Source organism: Arvicola amphibius, chromosome 2 (assembly GCF_903992535.2).
Source record: "Arvicola amphibius chromosome 2, mArvAmp1.2, whole genome shotgun sequence".
In the NCBI taxonomy this organism is placed as follows: Eukaryota; Metazoa; Chordata; class Mammalia; order Rodentia; family Cricetidae; genus Arvicola; species Arvicola amphibius.
In genome coordinates, this window is record NC_052048.2 from 177,292,276 (window position 1) to 177,314,930 (window position 22,655).

At 42.1% G+C, this 22,655-nt stretch overlaps 1 protein-coding gene across 1 annotated transcript in view; it reads right to left on the minus strand.

The window, feature by feature from the left end:
- Ube2h (ubiquitin conjugating enzyme E2 H) overlaps positions 1 to 22,655 on the minus strand; it is a 90,535-nt gene that overhangs the window by 10,951 nt on the left and 56,929 nt on the right. The window contains exons 4-5 of the mRNA XM_038318476.2: positions 17,371 to 17,410; positions 16,332 to 16,384 (exon numbers count right to left, since the gene is read on the minus strand). Coding sequence (XP_038174404.1) covers positions 16,332 to 16,384; positions 17,371 to 17,410 — 93 coding nt within the window. The remainder of the gene's footprint in view (positions 1 to 16,331; positions 16,385 to 17,370; positions 17,411 to 22,655) is intronic.

Consider the following 22,655-nt stretch of genomic DNA (forward strand, 5'->3'; position numbering starts at 1 on the left):
AAGAAACCTTGAAAACCTGGGTACAGCACAGTTTGCACTTCCCAACTTCAGAGATGATGTGGTTTCTATTGGCAGGGCCTCAGCCTGTCAACAGGGAACTTCAGACCCAAGTGCCTCCATTCCTCTTCCCACTCCAACTACCCTGCATATAAACACTCCTGTCCCTGAAGGAACACCCAAGGAACAAAAACTATTCCGTTGTTCTTACTGGATTTGATCTATTTTTACAATGACTGCCTACGTGGATGTTTTGCCAAGCCTCACAACCTGAGATTTTGTGGTTCCCCACAGAACGAACCTAGGAGTATATGGAAATGTTTCTGGTCACCACAACAGGGTGGGTTGCTACTGACACCTACTGGGTAAGAACCAAGAACCAAAGATGTTAAAGTGTTATAATACTTTAATAATTCATAACAAGAATGTCTAAAGGAAGGTTAGCAAGGTTGAAAAAGCCTATGTTACATATTAAAGAAAGGGATTGTCGGGGCTGGAGAGATGGCTCAGTGGTTAAGAGTATTGCCTCTTCCAAAGGTACTGAGTTCAATTCCCAGCAACCACATGGTGGCTCACAACCATCTGTAATGAGGTCTGGTGCCCTCTTCTGGCCTGCAGGCATACACAGACAGAACACTGCATACATGATAGATAGATAGATAGATAGATAGATAGATAGATAGATAGATAGATAGATAGATAGACAGACAGACAGACAGACAGACAGACAGACAGGCAGGCAGGCAGGCAGGTAGGTAGATAAATGAATAAGAGCTAGTTCCAGGACAGGCTCCAAAGCAGCAGAGAAACCGTTTCAACCAAAACAAACTTTGTTTAGTATACTTCTGCCGCTGTGGCACTATGTAGCTAAAGGTAAATAACACAAATGGGCATGTCTATGCTCTAGTGAAGTTTTAAATAGAAACTGCCAACCCTGCTCTAGAAAAATCTCCACAAAGCAAGGGACATAGCACAGTGGTGGAGGGCTCACTTAACATGCAAGGCCCTAGGTACATTCCCTACCGGAAGGAAGGAAGGAAGGAAGGAAGGAAGGAAGGAAAGAAAAGAAAGAAAGAGAAGAAAACCTTTTAGACCACAGGTTCTTTCTGCAATATTGTTGTGCTTCAAGGGAACATTATGAGGAGTTAAAAATGTCCTATCTCTATACTGCTCAAAACATCTGCCACGAATCACATGTGTCTGCTAAAGATACGGTGAGTGTACCAGGAAATAAGTTTTTCATTTTATTTAAGCATAATTTTGAACACCCATACGTGGGCAGTAAGCAGATCCTGTACCAGATCTGGGTAGCTTGCTTGGCCTGCTTTCAGAGTGGTTCCATCACGAATGTGAAGACATGCCTCAGGTTTCCACCTAGGCTTTTAGAAGGCGGGCTGTCTTCACGACAGTCCCATGGAAACAAATCATAGTAGAATCGCACAGCAGGACATACGCGCTAAAATTTTAACCAAGAAGACAAAACAAAACACGCTCCCCCTAAGACTTTCATTATCATTTATAATGAAAAAAAAAATCTAGGCTGGGTGTGGCAAGGCATGCATTTAATCCTAGCACTAGGGATGCTGGGGCAGGGGGTCTCTGTGAGTTCAAGGACAGCCTGGGATATAGAATGAGTTCCAGGGCAGCTAGAGCTGTTACACAGAGAAACCTTGTCTCAAAAAATCAAAACAACAACAACAAAAAAAAAAAAACAAAAAAAAATCAAAACAAATAACCCAAGCGGACCTCAAATTCTTGATCCTCCTGCCTCAGCACCCCCCAGATCTAGCACATCTGGTTTGGTCAGAGGAACTTTAAGCTTAGGTGAGCTCTGCACTATAACCAGCACTTGGTACCACTACCAAATCCATTTTACTGTAACTGTAACTTGCCCAAGGGGCTGGATTCCCACCTTGCTGCCTGTCAATGGTTGAAACATTGTTTCACAAGACGAGGCAAACTCTCCATGTCTGCAACAAAACTGCAGAGTTCAGGGGAGGCATGCATGCCTAGAGACAGGCTGGCCTCTTTCCAGTTTCCCCTTCTCACAAGTGCAAGGCCAGCAGAATGGGCTTTGACAGAGAATGTCTAGGCTGCCTCTGCAGCTACTTCACAGTAGCAATGTGTTTATTCTCAAGTCCCTCGGCACAGCAAATAGCCCATGCCGCTCACAGAGAGCTGGGGCCATCCACTGCCACGTTTATATGACAGGAGCCGCTGAAACATTCCCACCACCACCAACAAAATAAAAGTCTAGGTTCTGTTCTCTTTGATGCTCAGAAGGGTTTGGGGCTAGAGAAATACTGCAGACCGCCTATTATATAACCAGGTTTGGCAATGTCCCAGGAAGAGATTTGACAAACAGTCCTACTACTTTTAAGTTTCCTCAAGCTACCAATAAGAAGCTCTGCCAATGTGTTTGCTCCAAACAGATAGGAGAAGTTCACATCAGCAGTGGGCGGAGAGGACGCCCCTTGGGCAGCAGTGACAACAGGGGAGAGAAGCAGTCTGTATATGAGCTACGCAGACTCCATTCCAGGAATGGAACTCAGTAACAGAGCACTAGGAAGGCTTTGGCACCAAAACAAACAAACAAAAACCCAAAACACTGGCACTGGCAGAGAAGATACAAACATATAAAGACGGCGAGCCAGGCAGTGGTGGCCCATGACTTGAATCCCAGCACTTGGGAGGGGGAGGCAGAGGCAAGTGGATCTCGAGTTCAAGGACAGCATGATTGATGTACAGAGTGAGTTCCAGGGCAGACAGAGCTACACAGAGAAACCTTGCATGAAAAACAAACATAAGTGGGACTGGAGAGATGGCTCAGAGGTCCTGAGTTCAATTCCCCCACAACCACATGGTAGCTCACAACCATCTGTAATGAGATCTGGTGCCCTCTTCTGGCCTGCAGGCATACATGCAGGCAGAAAACTATGCATAACAAGTAAATAAATCTTAAAAAGAAAAACAAAACAAAATGATGAATAAATAAAAGAAATAATGACAGACATCTTAGGAAAAATTCACAATGAACTCTGTAGCCCAGTCTGGCACCAAATTCCTGAGTGTCAAGATCGTGAACATCTTTTTTCAGAATGAATTTCTTTCCTAGACTATTTTTTCAAAGTATTAGTTTAAAAAATCTTTAGAGGCTTCTTCATACATGCTACAAGTCTGTATACACACACAGTCAGGGAATTCTAGTCCACACATTGCTTGTCTCCAAAGTCCAAGCAGGAAGGGAGTGGCTATTTGTGTGTAGATTTCTGGCTCAATGCCAAACATCTGTGTGTGCTGCTGAAGAGGCTCTAGCTGACAAGCCTTCCTGAAGCCTTTTATTCCTTCCTGAGTCAGGCTTTTCCTATTTAGCCCTGGCTGGCCTGGGCAGAGAAGTGCTGTCTCTGCCTCTAGAGCACTAGAGATTAAAAGGTGTGCGCCACATGCCTGGCTCCTGAGCCCCTCTCATCACATTTTCCTGCATACTGTGGCCACCACCTCCTCCAGGAGAGGTACCCAAACACAGGCAAGACTATGGATCTATGTTAGAAGCATTAGGGGTTGCCTCAGGAGAATATATAGGAGCAACCATCACCAAATGCACTGTGGACATCTGGCTTTGTAAATTCCATTAGGCTGCATTACCTTCATCAAAAGAGATATCTGCTCCTCAATAATGAAAAATGGATGGAGTGATATTTTGTGATCTAATAAATAAAGCTTGTCTGAAGATCAGAGTGCAGAGATAAGCCACTAGTTAGCCATAGAGTCCAGGCAGTGGTGGTGCACACCTTTAATCCCAGCACTAGGGAAACAGAGGCAGACAGGTCTCTGTGAGTTCAAGGTCACCCTGGGTTACACAAGATTAAATCTGTCTAAAAGAGAAACAGCTCACACAAAGGTGATCCCAGCACTTGTGATCACACACCTTTAATGCTAGCACTAGGAAGGTGACCACAGGAGCGATATGGCTGGGCAGGGAGACAAATATATGGTGGGAGGAGACAGAAGCTCAGATGCAGTCTGAGGATTCAGTCTAAGGATTTGTGGAGACAGGATAACCCTTTCTGTCTGAGGTAGAGGTAAGAGCTAGTGGCTGGCTGTTTTGCTTCTCTGATCTTCAACACTAACTCTTATTATATCTGGCTCTGGGTTTTTATTACTAACACCAATTATAATTTGTACTACAGAAAGCCTCAAGTCTAATCTCAGGCCCCCACTAACTTGCTCATTGATCTTCTAATTCTCTCCTCTCCGCACCTCAACTTCTTCACCTGTAAAGAGAGAAGTATAATAATGCTGTTCTTCATCAGGATGCTCCACACAGCACTAAAATGACTATAGAACAAATTTCAGACTAAGCAAATGACTAGCCTAAAATATTAATGCAAATGTGCCATCTCATCGGAGTAGATTCTACAACAAAGAAATTCTGTTGTTTCTCTTTTCTGTGTTGTTTCTCTTATAACCCACCTACACAGTAACACACTCCCTCTAACAAAATCACACCTAGCCACGTGGTGGTGGCCCATGCCTTTAATCCCAATACTTGGGAGGCAGAGGCCTCTGTGAGTTCAAGGCCAGCCTGGTCTACAAGAGCTAGTTCCAGGACAGGCTCCAAAGCTACAGAGAAACCCTGCCTCGAAAAAGCAGCAAACAAACACAGTAATTTTCATATGGTGGGGCTGGAGCGATGGTACAGCACTGGCTGCTCTTGCAGAGATCCTGAGTTCAATTCCCAGCACCCACATGGTGGCTCACAACCATCTGTAATGAGATCTGGTGACCTCTTCTGGTGTGCATGAGGACAGAGCATTTGTGTACATAAAACCCCACACTTACTCCAACAAGGTCACACCACCTAATAGTGTCACTCTTTGGGGGCCATTTTCCTTCAAATCACAACTGTTCATTATTATTATTATTATTATTATTATTATTATTATTATTATTATTATTATTGTTGTTGTTGTTGTTATTATTATTGTTGTTGTTGTTGTTATTGTTGTTGTTGTTATTATTATTGACAGGTCTCACTGTGTAGCCTTGGCTGTTTTGGAATTCACTATACATACCAGGCTTGGCCTCAAAAACAGAGACCCATCTGTCTCTGCTTCCCTAGTGCTTGAATTAAAGGAGTGCACACCATGCCTGGCCCGTTAGTTACCTTGTTAGAGTTTATTTACTCGCACGACAGGTCCATGCACGCCACCTCTCTAGCCCTGCATCACTTATGTTTGCAGAGGTCAGTCCACCATCTCAGAGGAGATGGATTAAAGCAGGCAGGATTATTGGCACGTTTACACTGAATGGCTGCTTGGCCCCATGGACTTCTGAACAGAACACAGCGGTAGTGGGAGCAATGTACAGAGGAGGTTCTTGTTGGTCAGGAGACAGCAAGTGACAGCCCGGTACTGGGTCTAAGCTTTGACAGCATGCCTGCAGTGATGCACTTCCTCCAGGTAGAGCCACTCAGACCACAACGCCTCAGCAACCAGACAACCCTATACTGCAGAGAACTTGCACAGTTATGGTGAGAAAAACTTGATAAGGGGCTATAAAAGTAGCAGACATCCCCTGGAATAACATTTAGTAAAGTTAATCAGGAATATTCTTAAGTAGGTAGTCTGACTTGAAAACAAAGTAGGAGCTGGAGCGATGGCTCAGAGGTTAAGAGTATTGTCTGCTCTTCCAAAGGTCCTGAGTTCAATTCCCAGCAACGACATGGTGGCTCACAACCATCTGTAATAGGGTCTGGTGCCCTCTTCTGGCCTGCGGGCATACATACATACAGAATATTGTATACATAGTAATATTAAAAAATTTAAAAAACAATTAAAGTAACATCCCCTAAAATAAATGTTGCTGGAGCAACCCACCACAGACCTCCTACAGCACCTGTGCACCACGCTAATAAACTAATTGCATTGTATCAGGACTGGGTCATGCTTCACAACTTAACTGCTAACAGATGAATTCAAGAGTGTGCTATAGGGCTGTAGAGATGGCTCAGAGGTTAAGAGCATTGCCTGCTCTTCCAAAGGTCGTGAGTTCAATTCCCAGCAACCACATGGTGGCTCACAACCATCTGTAATGGGATCTGGGGATCTGTTGCCCTCTTCTGGCCTGCAGGCACACACACAGACAGAATATTGTATACATAATAAATAAATATTTTTTAAAAAAGTGTGCTATAATTAGCTGCCTTTGGTGGCCCAAGCCTGTAAACTTAGGAGGAAGAGGCAGGAGGACTTTAAGTTCAAGGCCAGTCTGTGCTACACAGTGAGATCCTGCCTCGAAATAAAGAGCAAAAACCAGATACAGTTAAGGGAGGGGTAGGAAAGGGAGGGAGACTTCAGACTGTGCTTAGATGAAGCAGAAGATCTGCTCTCACGAGTTACACGTGCTCGTATTTGCTGTGAAATCTGACAGACAGAATGTCTATGCAGATAAAACCTAAACAAAGAAATTAGCAGGAATTAAGAATTTTAACATACATGATATGTTTAGTGAATTTGACTTACTATTTTGGCTTTTCAGTATTTTGAGCTTAAAACACCTTTGTTCTATGGGAAAGGGCAATAGCAAAGATGTAGCACTCTAAAATTTGGAGAACACTAACATGTTCTAAGTGTCAGGTCAGCAGTCTGAACATAGGAACCAATTGCATGAATGTATGCATATTATTTATTTACTTACATATTTATTGTGACATTGGAGACTGAACCCAGGGCTTTGCACACATAAGTGTTTTCCCAATGAGATACATCTCTAGCACATGGACCATTGTAAAAGCATTCTAGGCTGAAAATGGTAGTGTATTCCTTTAATCTCAGTACTTGGAAGGCAGAGGCACGTGGATGTCTGAGTCCACACTGGTTTATACAGTGACCCTACTAATACTAGGCCAGTCAAGGCTCCATAATAAGCCTCTGTCATAAAATTGGGGCTGAAGGGATGGTTCAGTGGTTAAGAGCACTGGTGGTTCTTCTCAAGGACCTGGGTTTGATTCCCAGCACCCACATGGTGGCTAACAACTGTCTGTACCTTCAGTTCCTGGGGATCTGATGAACTCTTCTGGCCTCAGAGGGCACTAGGCAAGCATGTGGTGAGAAGACATACTATAGGCAAAACATTCATCCATATAAAATAAAAACAAATTTTAAAATCAAAATCAAGCTATCTAAACTAATCAACATACCAAATTCTTTACCATTAATTGCTTAGTTCCTTCCCCAATGTACATCAACTGAGGCTGATCTAAAAAATGCACACTCCTATCTATCTCCGATGAGCTGAGCGGCTGTAGAATATAATGCTCACTGCCTAGTCAATCTCAAAACACTTGGGTGGCTTTTAGGTCACTGCAGCTCAAACCCGACACAACCATGCTCATCTCACCTAAGAGCTGTAGTTAACCTTCCTGAAATGAAGGTTAGCTAATCTGTAATCATCAGCCAGTGGGATTACACTAAATTTGTTATTAAAACTTTTAACTACTAGGCAATAATTTAGTTTAAATTTAATTTAAAGTATGAAAAAAAAAGCCAGGCCTGATCGTTCCAGCACTTGGGAGGCAAAGGCAGGCAGATCTCTGAGTTTGAGGCCAGCCTGGTCTACAGAGCTAGTTCTAGGACACTTACAGCTACAGAGAAAGCCCATCTCGAAAAACAGAAACAATCGGGAAAAATTTTACCTATGTATCATAAACACACAAAAAAATCATATTTAAGAACTAAAGTTGGACCCTGTAACTACAGAGCCAAGAAACGGGCCATCTTTGTGAGTCCTTTTTTGTCTGTTTCATGATCCACAACCCACAAAGCCTGGCTACTACACGGCCTAAAGCTTGCCCCCAGTGAATGTGGCATCTCTAATCTAAATTCTTCAATCCAACAACAGCTCTTATCATTCTCCTAAAATAACTGCTTTCTGGTCTACAAATATGACTTCCAAAGAGTCCCAACCCATAAAGAAGGCTGGTCATGGAGTTAGCTATATCCCGTCAAAGCCAGCAAATCCAAACCTCACAAACTTCTTCTGTTAACAGGTGCCATTTCTCTCATGTTCTGACAAGAAGCTGAGGCTACACATACATGGATGCAACACTGAGTTTTTGTGCCCACCAGGAATAAAGATACACACACAAAGGAGGGTATGGCAGCGTGCACTTTCTCTTTGAGTTCCAGGTCAGCCTGGTCTACAAAGTGAGTCCCATGACAGCCAGAGCTGTCTCACAGGGAAACCCTGTCTTGAAAACCAAAGACAGACAGACAGACAGACCGACCGACCGCCCACAGAAACCTGTCGGTGCAGTCACACTAAACCATCTACAAACAGCTGGGCACAGTGCTCAATGTGCCTCCTAAGCGCAGGGGGACTGCTGTATTATTATTCACAGCAAGGCCCTGTCTCAAAACCCCTTCAAACAAAAGAAAAATCTAGAAACACAGGCAGGAGTGACAAGGCATTATTAGTTGTTTTCAGGCAATGTTTTGCTATGTAAATAAGGCTCACCTAGAATTTGCTTTCTGCCCTGGCCGCCCAACTGTTATGATTACAAATTTGGTCTGTTAGCACACCTCTTAAAAGGGTTTTCCTGTTTGTTTTTTTGTGCAGGGCATCAAATTCAGGGCCTTCTGCACAGCTGGCAGAGGCCTCTACCACTGAGCTACATTACTCAACAAAGCATAACTGACAGAATTATCTTTAGCCAAAACATGAATTTGAAAAGTATCTGAAAAGGAGATAACTAGAAATTTGCTCTACCCCCCATGCCTGATAAAATTAACTTTCTCTTGCCTATTCTCCAAGTCCTGACATTCCTTCTGCCACAGCGAATTCTAATTATTTATTAGTGTCCATGTGACTCCAGGGAAGTTAACAATCAATGTTGATTTTCAGTTTCAATAAAAACTTGTTCTCAGGGTAAGAACTGTAAATGGCCCAATTCTATAAGAAAGCCGTCTTTCACCCCACTATCCACAACTTCATCCATAATATGATTTATCAGATAGAGCAGTGCAATGAGGGGGCAAGGGTCAAACTCGCCCAAGACTAGAGCTGTACTGCAGTTAGGAAGTCTTGGCCTCAGGAGTGGGGAGTGAGGGGGAAAGTACACAAAGAATATATTTTAAAGAAAATTTAGAAACTAATAAATAGAAGGTGTCGTGGTTTGAATGAAAATGGCCCCCAAATGGACAGCTACTATTAGGAGGTGTGATTAGCCTCATTGAATTAGGTGTGATCTTGTCTGGAAGAAGTGTATTACTACTGTCTGTGGATGTGGTCTTTGAGGTCTCATATGCTCAAGCCACACCCTGTGAGTCAGTTTACTTCCTGTTGCCTGCAAATCATGATGTAGGGACACCTGGCTACTTCTTCAGCACCATGTGTGCCTGCACACCACTATGTCCCACCACGATGATAATGGACTGAATCTCTGAACTATAAACCAGCCCCAATCAAATGTTTTCCTTTGTAAGAGCTGCCATGGTCACGGTGTCTAGTCAGTACTACAAACCCTTAGACAGAAGCAGAGCTTTAAAAGAAGACATGGTTACAGGGGACTGAGCCACAGCGCAATGGCTAAGAGCGTTCACGCTCACTGATCGTTAACTGACAAGAGCTCGGTTCCCAGGATCTACACTGCGGAGCTCACAGCTTCCTGTAACTCAGCTCCCGGGATGTGATGCCCTCTCTTCTGGCTACAAGTCTGTAGCAGGTGGCACCAAAATAATCACACAGAACCCATATTATTTGCAATACTGTTTGGCCAATAGCTTAAGTGTATTTGTGGCTAACTCTTATGTCCTAAACTATCCCATCCCCATTCATCTGTGTATTGCCACATGGCTGTGACTAATTACCGGCAAGATTCCTACCAGCGTCTGTCTCTGGTGGGGTTACATGACTTCTCTCCACTCACCCTTCTTTCTCCCAGCATTCACTTTAGTTCCCACCCCCCACCCCCGCCTAGCTCTACTCTACCCTATCAGGCCAAGCCATTTTATTAAGCAATGGTATTCACAGCAAACAGAGGGGAATCCCACATCACATGTATGCATATATGAAGACACAATACCCATAAAAAACAAAAAATTAAACAAATAACAAATTAAAAATTAATGAAACAAAAAATTTAAAAGCAATCCATGCTTAATGAACTTTACCCATCACTTATTTCTTTCGAGATTATTCTATTTATATACATGCGTATTTCTGTGTGAATGATTGCTGCCTTGAAATGGGTACCCTCAGAGGCCAGGAGGAGGAGTCAGATCCTGTCTTAGTTGGGGGTTTCTATTGCTGTGATAAAACATGACCCAATCCATCATGAAGAGAAGTCGGGGCAAGAATCCCAAGAACTGAAGCAGATACCAGGAGGAACACTGCTTAGCTTGCTCAGTGTGCTGTGCCCTCCTACATCGGTCATTTTTTAATTTTTTCTCCCAAGACAGGGTTTCTCTGTGTAGTCCTGGCTCTCCTGTAACTCATTATGTAGACCAGGCTGGCTTCACAGAGAGATCTAATTGCCTCTGCCTCCAAGTGCTGGGATTAAAGGTGTGTCCCACGATGCCTGGCTCAATCAGCCATTAACCAAGAGAATGCCTGCAAAAAGTGGTGGGTGAAAGGGGTGGTGGCGCACGCCTTTAGTCCCAGCACTCAGGAGGCAGAGACAGAGATCTCTGAGTTTGAGGCCAGCCTGGTCTACAGAGGGAGTTCCAGAATAGCTAGGGTTACAAAAAAAAAAAAAAAGCATCAAAAACTAAGGTTCATCTTATGGAAGCATTTCCTTAGAGTTGGTCTTATAAGGTAGCTTGTAAGGTACCTGATGTGGATACGAGAGACAACCTCTGGGTGTACACCAAGTGAGCTTAACTGGTGAGCCATCCCTCTCCAGACTCTCCATCAATTCTTAAATTTCATTTGTCTTTGACCCTGAAATCCAGAGCCCCTTGGCTGCAGTTCAGTTTCCCAGTGCTTTCCTCACAGATGTCTACAAGAGCAGGAAGGGTGGAAGAAGAGGTGCTGTTGTGCTACAAGCCAAGGCATCTGCTATTTTCTCTTAATGCTATTAAGAGCACATCAGATAACCACCAGATAAATGCTAGATAGAGAACTTCAAACTGGTGACATCATCTTTACAAAAGTAACCATATTACCCACTGTAATTAATTCTCTTGCAATATTAAGTAATATAAAATCACTTGGTGATTAAATTATGATCATTCCAATTTGGAACTTCTGAACCAACAAGCTTCATGTGTACTTGGCAAAGAGACATGAAAATAAAAGCAATGTGATAATCATATAGGCTACCAGTAATTGGCTTTATTTGGCAAAGGGGATGAAGGACTAAATTTACTGCTAGCAATATTATATATTATGCTATGGCAAGTACAGCTCTTCAGCTTCAGCTGGAACTGCTATTCTAAACACACTTGTGCCCAGTGAACTGCACATGCCCCTGGCACACTGAATGACAACTGCCTTTCTGCCAGTTTCCTCCCTCCATGGTACTCAGAAGTAAGTGGTGTGCTCATGCTAACAAGTCATCTTTCCCTCACTATTTAGTCTTATGTTAGAAGAATTTTTGGAGTCTTTGTACTAACACTTTTTCTTTTTTTGAGACAGGGTTCCTCTGTGTAGCTTTAGCTATCCTGGAACTCACTTTGTAGACCAGGCTAGGCCAAACTCAAGAGAGATCTATCTATGACACCCACTCCCCCGCCTTCCCAAGTGCTGAGATTAAAGGTGAGCGCCACACCACTGCCCGCCACAGCCCTCTTAAGAATTACCGCAGGAGATGATTGACTCAGGACACACCAATTTTGTACTAACCCTCGATGAGAGAGGCTTTATCAGTCTGCAACAAAGATTCAGTTCTCAAAGTCAGATAGATGCTAAAAACTCCCACAAAACCTTCATCGGTACTTGACCAACTCTACCAGTACCTGACACATGTTGGATTTTCCAGAAGTAGTTTTGTTTAGGGCAAACGTCAAAGCAATCTTTTCATTTTACCTTTGACTAGTCTTCAGTATTTGTTTTCCTCTACTTACCTGAAGTGTCAGAGTGGCCACACTCATGTTGTCTAACACTGTCCTGTGGAAACGGACTTCCAATTCTCTTTGACCAACATGGCTTAGCACTTGTTGCTTATTAAATACTTTGCAAGAAAATGCAAGAACAAACACTAGCACTCTATAGTGTGATGGAACTTTAGTCACACTGGCTTCTACTCTTACTTTTTTTTTTTTTTTTTGGACAATCTTACAACTTCCAACAGGAATTTAAAAATGCTCCGGCAGCTCAGCAGACAGATGAAAGCACGCGACGGCACCAAGACTTGGACACTGAGGCCGGGAGAGGGAGGAGCACTGACTGCTCTTCCTGAGAACCCACGTTCTGTTCTCAGCACCTGCAGGGCGCCCCACAACTGCTGACTCCAGTTCCAGAAGAGCTGACACCTTCTTCTGATCTATGCAGGCACTGCACACACACAGTGCAGACACATACATGTAGGCCAAACGCCCATACATATAACATTAATCTCAAATTTTTTAAAAGTTGTACAAAGCACTGCTCAAATGCCCATCATCTGATAAATATATCAATAAAATGTGGTAACAACAGAATGACATTTAATTATGAAAAGATTCTGATACACATAACAGGGAGGAGCCTTCTCAGATTATGCAAACTGAACAGAGTCATTACAAAAGGGCACATAGTTGAGAAGGAATGTTCAGAGCAGGTAAATCTAGAAACATAAAAAGCAGACTGGCGGTTGTCGAGGGCTGTGGCGCGTGTGTGTGTGTCTGTGTGTGTGTGTGTGTGTGTGTGTTTAGCTAACAAGCATCTTTCTACTGGGGATGGTGGTGATAGCTCGCATATAACTGATAAGGTTTTCTGGACAGTTCTATAGAGTTAGTGAATCTGCATCTATCTTACTTGAGTGTAACTGGAACCCGGCTGTCATATATTGCTACACACATTTCTAAAATGTGAATGCAGATTAAGAAAACACATCATTACATCAAATAGTTCAGGCAGCTTGAGAGGAATGTACTATCTATCCACATATATATATATATGTACACACACACACACACACACATGCAAAATGACCCTTGGAGTGTGTGCGTTCTGGTTGCCTCATCTTTTCAGTTTTAAAAATAGTTTACTGTATGGCAGGCTCTGTTATAGGAGCATGTGTGTAAAAATGCCACACGAGTCCCTCCCTTATTATTCCGTTTTTTTTACAACTGTGGACATTGACCCCATATAGAGGGAGGGGATGAAAAAAAGTATAAATCTTTTGGACAAAGCAACAACCAAAATCAAACCTATAATGAATCCAAAGATCTCAGCAGTACTTGTCTGTGCTGCACTGTGAGCTTCACTGCAGCTCTGGTTCTGAACACGGATGTGCATTCTGCACTGCATATGCCATGATGCTAAACCATGTCAACGAATGCTGTCTCAGACACCTCAGCTCAGGCCTGAGACTTCAGTATGTCAGTAACTGTCATGCTTTTACTATGAAAGTTTTCTGCTCTTACACAAAAAGGGCTTAAGTACAAAAAATACTTTTAATATTTCTATCATTTTTCCTCTGCATGTAAGTATCAAGTTAGAAGTTCTAACATCTTTTGAAATGTTCCTAAACATATCTGTCATCTTGTATTATATATTAATCAAGGTAGCCCTTTCAGTATTGACCATTATCAACTCTAAAAAATAATCAAGATACTTTATACTTAGTAGCATTAAATACTCAGCCAATATTTGTTTAAAAATACAGAAATTCATCAATTTCCATTACCATGCAAGTTTGCTTTCATTTTTAATAAATGGTAAAATCATATGCATGCCAAAAATTATTTTAAAATAAATGTCTTTGTGGTTTGTTACTAGTAGATGTTTAATTTGTATATGTGTTATATATGCCTATATATCCAGAGTCAAAAGAAATTTCTTAGGCTAGGGGCTAGAGAAATAGTTAATTATAATAATTATAATAGTTAAGCCAGTGGCAGCTCTTGCAGAGGCCCTGGGATTGGTTCAGCACCTACATGGCTGCTTAAAGTCATTTGACCTCTTTTCTGGCTTCCACAGGCTCTAAGCACAAAGGCGGTACATAAGCTTACCCTTAACCATAAAAAGAAAAAGATCAGATGACTATTTTATGAATCTTTCTTAAAAGATCCAATTTGTAGACTTCTAAATATAACAGCATAGAGAAAAACAACAACAACAACAACAACAGTTTTTCTTGAGCTAAAGGGGGTTGCAAATGGACAACATTTATGAAGTCCTGCTCTAATGGAGCTTACATACAGGAGCTCAATAACAAAAGCAAAACAAAGGCTATATGATGGGCCACCTAGGAAGGGAGGCATCTGAGAAAACAGTGCCCGAGGTTGAGAAAAGGACAGAGCTCAACAGAGGAAGGGATGATCCGCGAGCTGCTGCGACTAACCATCCTTTCCTGCGCCTCCTCCACTCCTCCCACAGAACCCCTTTGCTTGTCTTCTCAAGTCTTTTCTTTTGAGAAAAGGTCTCTTCCTGGGCTGACTTCAACCTTGGCTCTGGGACTAACGGTGCGTACCTCCGTTCGCGCTCTCACAAGTCTTTACGGAAGCCGGCTGACAGACAATGCAGCTTCAAGTGACCTTTCTCTTCTCTTCTTGTGCCTTTGCAACTCTCAGCTATTAGTCATTCTTCTAACCTTCTTTAGTGAGAGGCATCGCGATAACTAAAAGTCCCCAGACTTAAAGACAAATCAGACACACACCCAACAGTCCCTAAGGTAGATAACAATCTAGCAGAGCAAAAAAATCAATAGGCACACAAAAACAAAATCAAGTCAAAGTGGGATGGATGCAAGAACAGTAAGATGAATTCTGAGATTACTAACAGCAGAAACAGTGCAGGAAAGGTTCATGTGGTAGGAATACTGGAGAAGGGAGTGTCTAACTACGACTGTGGATCTAGACTTGTGGGTAAAAATAAAACATTTACTTTGTTTTAGTATTACTGATTCACTTTAAACAGACTTTTAATTAATTATTTCAGTTCCCCAAGCAGGTATCAAGCCAAGGGAACCAAAAGCTTGCTACTTAACTCCTCCTGCCTTTGGGATATTCAACACAACAGTTTCCAGAGCTGACTCAGTCAGCTGTTCATTTGTTACAATGGATCAGTCTTAACTTTCAGAACTGAGGGGTGACTAAAAGATCCTTGGAATGCCCACCACAGCATTTCCAGAATACACCCACAGAAAGCCATTTGTATATGTCTGCACCTTTAATTTGGAATCTTATAAATTGTACTAGTACTTTTGTTTTTGTTTTTAATTTTCCAGTCAGCCTTCCTGTGTAGCCAGTAATGCCCTCAAATTTCTTCCTGCCTCAGCTTCCTAAGTGCTGGAGCTGTAGGTATGGGTCACAACACTTTTTAAATTTTAAATGTAAATTACATCTACTTGTTGCGAAGGTGGGGCAGTATATTCCTGTGAATGCAGGTACCTGAGGCCAGAGGCAGCAGATCTCGCAGAGCTGAAGTTACAGGCAATTGCCAGCAGCTTGACATGGGTACAGGAAACTGAACGACTCCTAAGCAAGAGCGGCTTGTTAACCATTCTTTGTTGTTTTGTTTATTTTTATATATTTTTTTGAGACAGGGTTTCTCTGTAGCTTTAGAGTCTGCCCTGGAACTCGCTCTGTAAATCAGGCTGGCACCCAACTCACAGAGATCCGCCTGCCTCTGCCTCCTGAGTGCTGGGATTAAAAGCCTGCACCACCGCCGCCTGTCATTGGTAACCATTCTTGAGCCATCACTTCAGCCCTTCATTAACTTATTTTAAATTTGCATCACTAAACTGCAGCTTGTGCTTCAGACTGTTTCTTTTTCCATTTTCATGGTGTCTGTGTATAGTGTGCACATGTTCTTCCTACTTTACTCATCGAGGCAGGTCTCTCAATCAAACCAGAGGGTCCCATGTCAGCTGGCCAACTTGCACAGGGAATCCCGTCTTTGACTTGAGAGACTACAGTTACAGACAGGCTCATGCCCACCTGGCATTTTCCTGAGTTCTGGGATCCAGATTCCAGTCCTCATGTTTGTGCTGCAAACACTTTTAACCACTGAGCCATTTCCCTAACCACCCCCCATTTTGCCCTATTGAGTAAACCTTCCCACTCAGCCCCTCAAGATTCTTTCCCATTCCCAACACAACATATTAGCCAATGAAGAAAAGCCAAACAACATTCTTTTGAGGCAATATGTCACAGTATCTCCAAAAAATATTTCACGGCCAAACTCACCATAAAGAGCTGTCCAAGTTTGATTAATTACATCTAGACACACAGTTCCTGACCTGAAACAGATGGAAAAATGGCACTTTTAAAAAATTAGAAATCTAGTGGCATGTTTCTGGCAGCTAATTTTATCAAAAACACTCAGTAGCATCCTTTAAGATGTAGCGGGGAATGTGGAGATGAGAAGCACAGGTATTTACAGGCTCTTTTGTGCCTCGTTTATAACCAACAAGGAACGAGAGCAAGGATACTGAGAAAACACCTGACCCAGGTGTTGAGAATCAACACCTTGTATTGCGAGGGCAGAATTTCACTATACAGTCAAGTGTGTTCATATTCTGTGTCTTAGGAGTCCTAAAGGTAGCACATAAGCCTGACATTACTGCACTACAGATTAAAGTATTACATCATACTAACTTTCTGAATCTGCTTTCCTGGGGCGACCTAAGAGAACATCCTATCATTAGGATGGCGAATACATAAGGTACTAACGATTAAGAGACACATAACCTACACATAAAAAGTTAACAAAATCTTCCTATGCAGTTGTTGAGACAGAAAAAACTGAAGTTGAACAAAAAAAAATATAGTCCAAATAACCAGCACTAGAAGGACCAGACTACGATGGACTCTTTTAGAAACAGTCACTAAGAAATAGATAATTGAGATGAACTAAAATGAAACTCTCATCACTCATGTTTGTCTCTCAGGCTGCAAACAGTAACCCACGTGTGACAACAGGTTTTGAGCTGGGTCTATACTTAAGAATTGAGATGTGGATTATCTCAGCTGAATACCAAAGAAATGAAAGGCCCAGTCATGAAAATGGAAAAAAATGTGACAGTTTAATCAATAATTGTACTGGAGCCTCAATGGTTCGTATCCCTAGAACGCTACAGTTTAAGTGACCATTCATACAGTGGTACCTCCTCATAAAACCCCCCAAATAACTGAGGGTTCTTTTATAATAGTGAACAAGAGATGACCTCTAATTAATCAAGAACAGCTGCTGCTAAAATTTAAACATTTTTAAATAGTTACTTACGCTTCATCAATGTTGGGATGGAAAATTTTATTCATGAATCCTGCAAAAAGAGATGTTAATTAGCAGCACAAAGTATGTAGAGAGCAATGAATTTTAACTTGTCATGTCAGTACTGGAGACCATTTTAGGATTGGAAAAGATAGCAATACTCAGATTGTTACTTTCAACTTAGGTCTCTGGCTACTTAATAAGACTACATCCACCCCAACTAACTAAAACACAGGAATCCTAAAACAGCTTTCTGTATGAGATAGCCTTAATAGCCACTGTCTGGATTATGGAGGAACGTGCCAAAAGGGATATGTAGTATTAGTGCCTGATAACAGTGCCACGATGACACTCAGAAACGTCACAGCACCCAGCTGCTGGCTTCACTGGAGGCTCTGCCCTGGAGCTTCAGAAGATATTTACAGGCATTGTTCTGCCACACAGCGGCACACGAATGAAGCTGCTGAAATCAGAACATTGCCTCCAAACCACAAAAGGTCACAACAGAGGCCAAAGCAGTTCCTCTGAGTCTATCCACTCAGCCAATTCTGATTAAAACATAGCAAGGACTTAAAACATTCTCTAAGATAGCTGAATCTGTTAGAGATTTAACTTTTAAAATTTATTCCTAGAGAAAAAATATAAACTTAAAAACTTCGCTGTTTAAGTTCTTACTTAAAATTAATGATGTAATTATATACAAATGCAAACAACAATATCCTAAGCAGAAACTCAAAGCCCCTCACTGTGTCACGGTCCCCAACTAGAACTGTGTTGCCCGATCCCACCTTTCAACAAGTTCCCCTCGGATGACCCTCACCATTACTTTAGGATCTCTCACCCTCCAAATAAGCTCGTCAGCACCTGCCAGCAGTCATCAGTCAGGGACTCTAGCCGCAGGCCAGGGGACAAGGAAGAAGTGCTGGAGTGCAGTATGGACACAATCAGAGAGCACACGCGGAAAGAAGGTACGGGAACAAACATGGCAAACTCGGGAGACTTAAGTGATTTCCCCAAAACTCAGAACATCCCTCAAATTACATAACAAGGATAACACAAAAGCATAAACACTTCAGACTATGTTCTAGCCATTCCAAATAATAATGCCACTTTTTAATTCTTGTCTTTGTTGAAACATAAAAGTTCTAGTCTAAGGCTTTATCTATTATTACAGCAAGAAAGTCCTATAATGCTTAAATAATTTTGGTGCAAAAGGCTGCATCAATATTAATTTTTCATCAAAGAAAATTAGGGATGCTTAAGAGATATCCTAAGTTAACAGGAGTGCTTATGTCTTAAAAGGAAAAAATTTCCTTGTAACCCTAGGAAAATGCTAAAACATACATCCAGTTAAACTATGAGAATGCTGGATGCTAACACTGTAACGTCTGGCTCACACCTTTAATTCCAGCAACAGGGAGGTAGTGGCTGGAGGATCTATGAGTTTGAGGCCAGCCTGTTCTACACAGTCAGGTTCTAGGTACCTAGGATACACAGGCATCTTGGGAGGCGGGGAAGAGGGGTGGGGAGTCAAGAACTAAATAAAAACCCAGCCCGGAGGTGATGGTGCACACCTTTAATCCCAGCACTTGGGACGCAGAGACAGAAGATCTCTGAGAGTCTGAGGCCAACCTGGTCAACAGAGCAAGTTCCAGGACAGGCCAAGGGCACACAGAGAAACCCTGTCTCAGGGGAAAAGAAAACAGAACTAAAAACCCGCCCTATGGGCGGGGCTAAAGAAGTGCAGAATACTAAAGGACTTGGAATCCTACACAGTTAAGCATAAGGAACTAGATCAATGTGTCAGTTTGCACAGATCTAAAGTTAAGTTTTATGGTGCCTTCTAAATATTCATTTATACACACAGATTAGTGATGGTCTCAGCTTTCTCAAGAGAACTTCCTTCAGCGGACAGTAGTTAATTTGAATGCTGAGTGACCGCTTGAACACAGCCTAAATGGGACATATCAACTGCCTAGGACCTACCCCCAAGGTTCAGAAACATGGAGGAAGAGGAGGCAGAAAGAATGTTAAGAGGCAGAGATGGCAAAGAGTGCTGTGGTAATGTGCTGTCTTCTGGACACAAACTCACAGCAGCATGGCTACCCACAAAAAATCAGGGCAGTAAGAACAGCCAACATTTCAGCAAGCTACATCTGTGGGTATGCTTTGGGGGCAGGGGAAGGTCATGAAGGCGGGAAGGCATATTAGGGATTTCTGGAGAAGAATGGAAGGAAGGAGTGTGTGGGGTGGCTATGATCAAGATACAAGGTATGTATGTATATGTGTGTGTGTGTGTGTGTGTGTGTGTGTGTATAAATTTGCCAAAGGATAAATTAAAAACACTCTTTAAACAAGGCAAAAACCACATAAAAGACTGATGTATTGATATTATAGTACTATTTAGATGATAACAAAGTAATGCTCTGTTCTGTGCTTCAGGGAAAAATTCTAATGAACCACATAGATCAAAGTTGCAAAGGTATTTTAACTAGGCTACAAAGCCATCCAAACAGACTGGGGAGAGGATTAGCCCTGATTACCTGATCTGCTCAGGTTGTGCTGCACATGATCATCAGAAGACAGAAGCAGGGTTTCAAGCCTGAGACCAGCCTACGTGATACAGTCAGAAAGTCCTATTTTATGCAACACTAACCTATTCCTTTCTTTAAAAAGAGAGGCAGAGCTGGAGAGATGGCTCAGAGGCTAAGAGCACTGGCTGCTCTTCCAGAGGTCCTGAGTTCAACTCCCAGCAACCAAATGGTGGCTCACAACCATCTGTAATGAGATCTAGTGCCTTCTTCTGACCTACAGAGACTGTATACATAATAAATAATTCATTAAAAAAAGAAAATAAAAGAGAGGCAGCTGGAGAGTTGACTCAGCAGTTAAGAGCTGATGCTGAGATTACTAAAGGCCTGAGTTCAGTTCCCAGCATCCACAAGATGGCTCACAATTTTACCTGTAACTCCATATCCAGGAGACCTGACATCCTCTGGCCTCACATGGCACACACACATATAGACACATAAAATAAGAAAAATTAAAAATAAATAAAAAGAGACAAAGTAGGCCTTGGAGAGAGAGAGTTCAGTGATTAAAAACTGCCTGCTCTTCCAGGGGACCTGTGTTCAATTCCCAGCACCCATAATAGCTAACAACTATCCATAACTCCATTTCCAAGGAATTTGATCTCCTCTTCTGGCCATTTCTGGCAGTGCATGCACACACATAACGTGCAAACATACATGCCTGTAAAAATTCATACATACAAAATAAAAATAATTATTTAAAAAGGAGAGACAAAATACTTGGGTATTTTTGCCTTTTTTTTCTACACAGCCAGTGTGCACATAGATAAGAAGCTGGAAGCAGACTCCAAGGTTAACACTGCAGAACTCTCAGCTGAGACACTCTTGCAGTTCTCAAATCCTATCCCTCCCCACTTCCTTACAATCCATCCTTAGTGTGAAAAGCCCATGAGTGTCAAGTGTTTGAAGGACAGCTCCAGTATTTCTATGTATTTCCTTTCCTGGTTTAATGTTAATATTTAAAAACCTTTCAAATAAACAAAACAATATAAAGAAGGTTTGTTTGTTTATGTTTTGGTTTTTGAGACAGTTTCTTTTTGTAGCCTTGGTTGTCCTGAAACTCACTCTGTAGACCAGGCTGGCCTTGAACTTATAGGGATCCACCTGCCTTGAGGCACTACTACTACCTGGCTCGATATCAAGTCTTTAAGATAGATTTAACTAGGGGTGTGATAACTAGTGCTAAATCTTCTAAAAGAAAATCATCAATAAAACCAAAACCAACTATTCTGAGATTTCACATCTTAATTTTCTCTTGTTTAAATAAAACAAAATCCATTAAAAAAAATCAGACCTCCCTCAGCTTGCGAAGTACATGGCCCCCAAGACCTGTTGCACTTAAGAATATACTATCATCTCTCTCATAAAGGATTTCAGAGTTTGACCTCATACCTGCAAGGCTCCTCCCCATGTCTCCCAAGCACTGGGGTTAAACCAAGGGTCTCACTCATGTGGATTTGAGTATTCTACAACATATCTACCCCACAGCCTACAGGAAATGAACAGGAAACAAGGCTGAAGCACTGTTTTTTAACTAAGAATAAACTACAGTAGTTGGTAACTACTATTAATAATTCAAAGATGCTCTTGGTACTTAACACCCCGCTTCTCCTAGAACCTGTAGTGAACACCAGGGAAGCAAAAGCTCTCTGAGCTGACTATAGATAGGGCTTGTCTGGAGAGCTCTGTACAACAAGCATGTCATGTGTTGGATTAGAAGGTGGCTAGTGTTATGAAAATAAAAGAAAAGACGACGACAAGGGGCAGAGGTTGCAATTATCAGGTGGGGCCAGGAAAGATACTTGGGGAAGGGGGGATGCACGACAGCATTTGGTATCCAAGAGAACACCTACACTAATGAAACAGCCAGGTGAAGACTGCACCAGAAGCTTGTTTCATTTATACTTTAGAAGATCAGCCAAGATACTAGCTGAAGTGAAGGGATGAGGAACAAAAGACAAGGTGGGGGGCAGAGAGAACGTTAGCCATCAAGAAGGGACAAGCCACTGACAACAGCATCTCAACATAGTCTTGTTTTTAAACAAATGGCTGTCAAAAAGCAAACAAAAAAAGGCTCAATAGGCTCCTAGCACCGTCAATATTTGTTAGATGGAACAATGGCGTATCTCAAACAAAATGGAATGAATGGGAATTGAGAATCCTACATGGGAATTAAGCCTCAGCAATCTGATGCTATAGGGCACCTTAAAGGACTGAGAATGGCGTTGGTGAAGAACTCTGACTACATCAAAGTTGTCCTTGAAAAATTAAAGTATTGCCCCCCCCACCCCCTTTTGGCTCTGGCCTGGAAAGTACAATTGGAGTCCATACGTTTCCACACGCTTTTCAATTAAATTTCAATTTGGGCTTGTTTGAATATAGGAGCATATAAAAGAAGTGCCAAAAACTTCATACATATACTTTTAGTAGCAAAAGATTTGGAGCCCAGAGCTGCTAAGAATTAACACCATCAGGGGCTAGAGAGATGGCTCAGCAGTTGAGAACACTGGCTACTTCTTCCAGAGGACCTAGGTTCAGTTCCCAGCACCAACATGGCAGCTCACAACTGTGTAACTCCAGTTCCAGGAGATCTGAGTCCCTCACAGACATACCCACAGACAAAACACAATGTACATTAAAATAAAAATAAATTTATTTAAAAAATTAATAAAATTGATTTTTTATTAAAACATAAGAAAATAAAAG